This window comes from Electrophorus electricus, chromosome 22, assembly GCF_013358815.1.
Source record: "Electrophorus electricus isolate fEleEle1 chromosome 22, fEleEle1.pri, whole genome shotgun sequence".
NCBI lineage: Eukaryota > Metazoa > Chordata > Actinopteri > Gymnotiformes > Gymnotidae > Electrophorus > Electrophorus electricus.
The window spans coordinates 4,657,433-4,664,932 of NC_049556.1; the positions used below are offsets into that span (position 1 = coordinate 4,657,433).

General features: G+C 51.2%; 2 protein-coding genes across 6 annotated transcripts in view; both read right to left on the reverse strand.

Annotated features, from left to right (window-relative positions):
• The window catches only part of camsap1a (calmodulin regulated spectrin-associated protein 1a), a 19,298-nt gene extending 14,682 nt beyond the window's left edge, over window positions 1-4,616 (reverse strand). For 4 of the 5 annotated variants that reach the window (XM_035521697.1, XM_035521695.1, XM_035521693.1 and 1 more), the window contains exons 1-3: window positions 4,425-4,616; window positions 3,651-3,811; window positions 1,161-1,423 (exon numbers count right to left, since the gene is read on the reverse strand). In XM_035521697.1, coding sequence (XP_035377590.1) covers window positions 1,161-1,423; window positions 3,651-3,810 — 423 coding nt within the window. In that variant the 5' untranslated portion in view covers window position 3,811; window positions 4,425-4,616. The remainder of the gene's footprint in view (window positions 1-1,160; window positions 1,424-3,650; window positions 3,812-4,424) is intronic. The other variant, XM_035521696.1, reaches the window with a different exon arrangement.
• Window positions 4,617-7,293: 2,677 nt separating this feature from the next.
• notch1a (notch receptor 1a) overlaps window positions 7,294-7,500 on the reverse strand; it is a 26,047-nt gene continuing 25,840 nt past the window's right edge. Inside the window, exon 34 of the mRNA XM_035521560.1 lies at window positions 7,294-7,500. This exon is cut by the window's right edge and continues 2,297 nt beyond it. The gene's annotated coding sequence lies outside the window, so the exon portion shown is untranslated.

A 7,500-nucleotide genomic window follows, 5' to 3' on the forward strand; every position in this document is an offset into this window, starting at 1 on the left:
CACACACACACACACACACACACACACAAAGTATCAAAAGGTTTCTCAAATTCTAACTTCTTAAACCCTTTCAGAACCACAATGCGCCACCCAGACTCAAGCACTATTACTAGATCACCAAAGCAAGGTAGAAAACACCAGGAGAAGAGGAGAGATTAGAGAGGAGAGGAGAGGTTAGAGAGGAGAGGTTAGAGAGGAGAGATTAGAGAGGAGAGATTAGAGAGGTGAGGAGAGATTAGAGAGGAGAGGAGAGGTTAGAGAGGAGAGGAGAGGTTAGAGAGGAGAGGAGAGGAGAGGTTAGAGAGGAGAGGAGAGATTAGAGAGGAGAGGAGAGATTAGAGAGGTGAGGAGAGGTTAGAGAGGAGAGGTGAGGAGAGGTTAGAGAGGAGAGGAGAGATTAGAGAGGAGAGGAGAAAATTATTATTCTGTAATAATATGAACAATAGTTAATTTGTCTGTTTTTTGTTATTTTTTCTAGAGTTTTTTGGTTTTCACATCATCATAGTCTGCAGATTAGTGAAGCAAAACACACGGGTGCTACGCATCACTGAGTAACAGTACAGCATCACACAGCTGAGTGTGAACGTTTCCTGACGTCACAGTGGTGCACTAGGACCATGGAGCCCTACAGCCAGCCCCACAGGTGAGAACCCTGCAGGTCAGAGTGCATCAGAGCCACATGAAGGGCTCCCACGTACTACACCACATTCTACTACCACAGTATCACAATATGTCACGGCAGCACTGCCATACTAGAGAGAGAGAGAGAGAGAGCGAGCAAGAGAGAGAGAGCGAGAGAGAGAGAGCGAGAGAGAGAGAGCAAGAGTGAGCAAGAGTGAGCGAGCAAGAGAGAGAGAGCGAGAGAGCAAGAGAGAGCGAGAGATTCAAATCTAAGACATAAAATAATTCTCACTCTGCATGACTTTTTCCTTTGCAAAAATACACACACACAAACACAAACGCACACAAACACTCAGTTTGAATCCGACACACAAACAGCATGTTGTAAGCAGATGGTCATCAACCCTTCCCTAACACACACACACACACACACACACACACACACACACACACACACACACACACACACACACACACACACACACACACACACTTCCTCCTCTCAATAATGCCAAAATGCTACGCCCCCGCCCGCTCACCATCTTGATGGGGGCGCAGCCGAGGTCGTCGTGGGTGACGGGCGTGCCGTCGGCCTCTCGGACGCATACGCCGCGGCGGGCGAGTGCCTGCAGGACGCACCGGTGCGATGCGAGCCCAGCGGCCTGCTCGCCCAGCGACAGCAGACCGCACACGCGGCAGTACAGCTCGGCCGTCAGCAGCAGCTCCAGCACGGGAGGCTTCAGGTGCTCCACGCGGTACTGATCCGTGTAGAACGGGTCTCTCAGATCCTCAGGGACGTGCTCTGAAGGGGAGAGAGGGATGGGAGAGAGAGAGAGAGAGAGAGAGAGAGAGAGAGAGAGAGAGAGAGAGAGAGGGAGGGAAGAGAGATAGAGGTGGAGAGATCACAGGTCACGGATTTCAACAGAAAAGGTCAATAATTGGCCACACGTCCTGACCGGCCGAGAGACTCGGCGTTCACTCGGCATGACTGTCGGCAAAATGGCCGCAAGGTAAACGCCGTGGGCAGGCTGCTAAATGAAGCGCGAACTGGACAGGGCTTCACCGCGACACCCACAATCCCCCGGGAGACGGAGCGAGACAGACAGACGCGAACAAGGAGACACACGTAGAGTGCAAGAGAGAGATTTAGAGATTAGCGCGCTCATCCCAAGGTCTTCCTGAACCCTGTTTCCAAACACCGGGGAATGTGACACGAACCCAAATAAACAAAATAAAGGACGCAGGACGGAAAAAGGAACCGGAGCGTTCCACTCATCTTTTACTGACATAACGGGAATGTGGTGTGGCTGTGGTGCTGGGTGGTATTAAAGTGACGCCGTGACAGATTAGAAGCGGTAAAACGTGGCTGAAGTGTGTCGTGATCGTGCCGCTAGTCTTCTTATCGCGGACGACCCAGATATGCGACGAAAGGTCACAGCGACAGATTTGGGGCCCAAATCAGCACTGTCCGAATTCTGTCTGTCGTCTCCCTTACAAGCGACCCCATGTAGTGGCTATTGTTGTATATGGGACTGCCTATGTAGCGACCAGTGAATGAATAAGCACACACCAGGGATGTCAACACCAGGATGGTCAAAGGTCAGCCAATCAGATTAGAGCATGGGGGAGATAAGCCATTGGGAGGCTTTCTGATATTCAGCCCCCACTGAGGGGGAGGGGACCGTGTGTGTGTGTGTGGGGGGGGGGGTGGTCACGCCTGTCTGCGTGTGTAGTGAGTGATTCGGCTATTTCTTCACATTCCGTGTGCCTGGCTGTGTCCTGTAGGCTACTATAGATGCACACCAGTTTCCCTGCCAGCTCCTGGAGTTCCATATAAGGGCCACAGGAGCAGGCTAGAAAAACCTGTGTTTGAACCTGTGTTTAGCCTGTGTTTTAACCTGTTTTAACATTTGTTTAACCTTTTTAACATTTGTTTAACCTGTGTATTATCCTGTTTTAAACTTTTAACCTGTTTAACCTGTGCTTTAACCTGTGCTTAACCTGTGCTTGCCGCGTGGCTCCCACCGGTGTCAGCTCTGTCTCGCGTTACACAGAGTCGGGTTACTCCCGCGTCTGACCCGTTCACACCAAGGCCCGCTTCCACTGCTCGGACCCGTGACTCACTTTAATCGGGCGTTTGGCGGCGCCGCCGTGGGAAGGGGGGGTTTGGCGGTCTCCGGCCGGGCCGTGAAAAGCAAGCAAGCGTGCTCCGTTTACGACGGCCGATGGCTGACGGTCGTTTTTCCGACACTGCCGCATTTCTTGGGTTTATGCAGGCGGCTGCTGGAATCTGTCCACAGTTCAGCGCTGGCAAAGGGCCTGTGCATCGTATCCCGCAGCCGATGGCTGACCTTGCGCGCCCCTAGCGAGCTGCGGCGTTAGACACGGAACTGCTAGCACCTCCGCAGCCCAGCCCTTGTCTCCAAGCACTCTGGGTTACGCCAGGCCAGAAGCTCCATACAAGAGTGGCGTTTCAGGAATAGATATGGTGACATCACACCAGTGCTGTTATTTACGATCAAGAACGCACATACACAGGAGAAACAGAGGTAGTCACTAGGTGTGTATCTAACATTTTTGGAAGAGCTTGGCATTATACAGCCACCTCTCTCTCTCTCTCACACACACACACACACACACACACACACACACACACACACACACGCACTGATGCTCCTTCAGGCTTGGATCCAAAATCGTCCTCACTTAACTGACCGCAAGTGCTGACTTACGATCCGGGAACAAGCTCCATCTCACGTTCTCTTTCTTTCGTTTGTCTCCATCACATTTACACTCATCCCCTCCCTCTCTCCCCCACAAACAAACACACACACAAACAAACACACACACAGGCTTACACCTCGACCCTTTTACACGAGGTGCCATGTGAACGCCTCTGTCCCGCCGTCCTCTCCGTCGCCGTGTGCAGCGGCGGCTGCACCCCCGCCGGTTCCTCGGAGCCGCGCGACGCTCCGAGGCGGGGTCGGCTCGCGGACCGGAGAGAACGGCTCGCGCGGCGGGCGCGTTACCTTCCCCGTACGCCTTGGCGAACAGCCAGCGGAGGTTGGCGTCTATCTTCGCCCGGGCTGAGTCATACAGCTCCAGCGGCACGATGTCCAGGACTCCCTCGGCCGAGTCGGCCCTCCTCGGAGCGCTGTCCCCTCCGCCAGCAGGCGCGTCCGCGTTCATCCTGCAACAGCACACGAGCCGCTGCACGAGTCAGTCCGGCCCCACCGTCCAGCCTCGAGGCGCTTTATTCATTGCGGGGACATTTTTCTTAATCGCAGCGACTAACGTCTGCTAAATGGGACGCGCAGGGCGGCAGACAGTCGTCGTGCATTGGCCGTAGACAGCAGAGGCTGGTATGTAGCTAGACGACAGGCGTGAATTATTCTGCATCTAAAATGATAGCGTTAAGACAGATATATAGCGGGCTGTCCTGGCATGGTGTGGTAACGTGGCTAACCTACATCAACGGGCCAATGTTAGCTAGGTTAGCTATCTTGGTAGGTAAAAAAAAACACAAACAACAGATTAGCTTGCAAACTAATGCTTGGAAATGATGAGTCAGGTGTTCTTGGATGGTCCTTAGGCGGTCCAAACGGTTTGTTGTTTAACCTCACAAAACAAGGATTAAGCGAAGTTATTTTTGTGCAGGTGTCTGTTAGAATGATTGAATGGGAAAGCCTGGCTAGCTTGGCCGGCTAACTAAACGCCCGTGGTGATCTCCGCGACTGACAGCTGCCGATTCGAGAAAATCACATCACGCAATCGGTATCGAAATTTAACGGCGGTTAAATTACCTGCAGCGCGACGTGAAGTCCGCTGTCCGGTTTTAAAGAAGCACCAGCGATGCCCGTTCCGAGCCGACGCGAGCTCTCCGTTACCCTGCGATAACAGCGCTCGGGTCCCCCTCCCCTCCGCTCCGCCCAAACAACAGCCCGACGTGCGGCGGCCTTCGCTACATGACAGCCACGGGGCCGCCCGCGTCCAACCCGGGGTTTCCGTCCGCCGGGGTCGCTGACCGGGGGGCGGCGGGGGTCCGGCGCCCGTTGGACTCCGCTGGTTTCGTCGCTACGGATATGCGCTCGCGCAGCCTCGAGCTTACCGGTGAGCGCGCCTGCGTGCTCGGACCGAAGGGTGGAAACGCTACAGTGACGGTCCGCCGGCTAGGACGCAGCGTCGCGTTGCGAGGGACAGACCTGTAGCGCCGCACGTTTGACGGGATGAACCTTTGTACCATGCAGGTGGGTTCGGCCCAGGCGTGCCAACGGGATCACGTCTCGCTGCGAGCTGCTAAACGGGCTCCTTGCGTGACCCTTTAAGCAACTGTGACCCAGAGCTGGTGGGATCACGGCACGTTTTCGTTGCGTTAAGTGATAAACGCATTTTTTTAAAAAGTGCAAGCAGGGAACGCATTTGAAACGTATTCGAACAAAACCGGTGTGAAGTGTGCTAAGAGCGACCGGGTCTTCTGGAAAAGTGTCAGCTGTTGACAGGTTGAGTTCAACTTCAGCAGGTCTAATTCTACGTGTAGTACATTTCAGATAATCGTGAGGTCCTCATACAATCTCTGTAAGCATAGGGTTAGGGTATAGGGTTGGGGTGTAAGAGTAGGGTTAAGGTGTAGGGTTACGGTGTAAGAGTAGGGTTAAGGTGTAGGGTTACGGTGTAAGAGTAGGGTTAAGGTGTAGGGTTAGGGTGTAAGAGTAGGGTTAAGGTGTAGGGTTAGGGTGTAAGAGTAGGGTTAGGGTGTAAGAGTAGGGTTAGGGTATAAGGCTAGGGAAGGGGGTAAGAGTAGGGTTAAGGTGTAGGGTTACGGTGTAAGAGTAGGGTTAGGGTGTAGGGTTACGGTGTAAGAGTAGGGTTAAGGTGTAGGGTTAGGGTGTAAGAGTAGGGTTAGGGTATAAGGCTAGGGAAGGGGGTAAGTGTAGGGTTAGGGTGTAGGGTTACGGTGTAAGAGTAGGGTTAGGGTGTAGGGTTACGGTGTAAGAGTAGGGTTAAGGTGTAGGGTTAGGGTGTAAGAGTAGGGTTAGGGTATAAGGCTAGGGAAGGGGGTAAGTGTAGGGTTAGGGTGTAGGGTTACGGTGTAAGAGTAGGGTTAAGGTGTAGGGTTACGGTGTAAGAGTAGGGTTAAGGTGTAGGGTTAGGGTGTAAGAGTAGGGTTAGGGTATAAGGCTAGGGAAGGGGGTAAGTGTAGGGTTAGGGTGTAGGGTTAGGGTGTAAGAGTAAGGTTAGGGTGTAGGGTTATGGTGTAGAAGTAGGCTGTAAGAGTAGGGTTAGGGTGTAGGGTTAGAGTGTAAGAGTAGGGTTAGGGTGTAGGAATAGGCTGTAAGAGTATGGTTACCGTGTAGGGTTAGGGTATAGGGTTAGAGTGTAAGAGTAGGGTTAGGGTGTAGGAGTAGGGTTAGGGTGTAGGAGTAGGGTGTAAGAGTATGGTTACGGTGTAGGAGTAGGGTATAGGGTTAGGGTGTAAGAGTAGGGTTAGGGTGTAGGAGTAAACATCGGACTGGGTTTCCCTAAAGCATCGCAACACAAAGAACACGCTCCCATTTACGATGATCTTAACGCTACGATATGTTTTAAGAAACCAGGCCCAGATTTGTATTGTTTATTATTCATTTTTTTGGTTTTCACTCATTGAAGTATGGTGTAATTTGTAATACGAGAGGATATTCTTGGATTATTTGTTGGACAATTCTTTGTGTTGTGATGCTTTTGGGAAAACCCAGCCCAAGTCGTAGGGTGGGAAAAGATTTTTAAAAAGTCCAGCCTCACTCATGTTACCCAGCTACTTCATCCATACCTCAGAAGAAGAGACTTCTACAGCGGATTATACTCTGCACTGACGTGGGCCTCCGGGGTCGAAACGGAACAGTTTTCCATTATGAGGGTTCAGCAGGGTGTAGGTCAATCTGGGTTTTCAAAACGGAAAAGCCCAGCAAGTCATTGGTCAATGCAACCAATAGGAGTCGAGGGAGAGAGGTAACGCAGGATAGTAACGAGGTTCCCGTAGGAAAATGTCATTTTCCACACTTTTCCTGTTTCTCGTTATATATGTTCAAAGTGCAAACTGAACCATTTTGGAATGATTTGGTTCAACTGCACCACAACATGGAGGTTAGACTATTTTGAGTCCTGAGCTGTTATAGACAAGTAAACAATCAGTCCTGTGCAGGGGGATGGATTATTGGATGATATTTTGGACAGTGTGATTATGCTATTAGCATGTGTGTGTGTGTGGTGCGTGTGGGAGAATCTCCAAACATTCTTGTGCGCAGGGACCTCACAAGCGCGTGATCCATCCGTTCCTGCCTATATTACTGAGGCGCACAACAAATGTAAGGCCGAATGTCACATGACCACAAGGAGGGCTCAAAAAGTGCTCAAAGAGCGCTCAACGAGCGACGCTCCTGCCCTTAAAAAGCATTCGCTCATTAGGCCGGACGGGAGAGCCGAGTGGTCCGTCCTGTTTCGGGCAGGGTTGACACAGGCATGGGGTCTGCCGTGATTCCTCTTGTAAGGTTTAAGTCAGTCATTTCAAACATGACAGTCAAACCTTTGAAGCGGAACTAAGGGTGAATGTGTTTAAACACGCAACTAAAATATATGTACTGTATTTAAGGTTATGGCAAAACAAACTGCCAGTCATTACCCATGGAGCACCGTGAATAAATGTCAACATGTTATTTTATTGTTTCAAGAAAATATTTTACAAATCATTGGGGAAAAATGCTTTCCCTACCCCGCAAACTACAAATGTATATGTCATTATTTATCAGTAAAACATTTTAGCAGTGTTTATAAAACAGGTCCGACACCCGGCAGTCACTCTTTATGAGGGCCGATGACATCATCGCAGTGCAACACACATACACA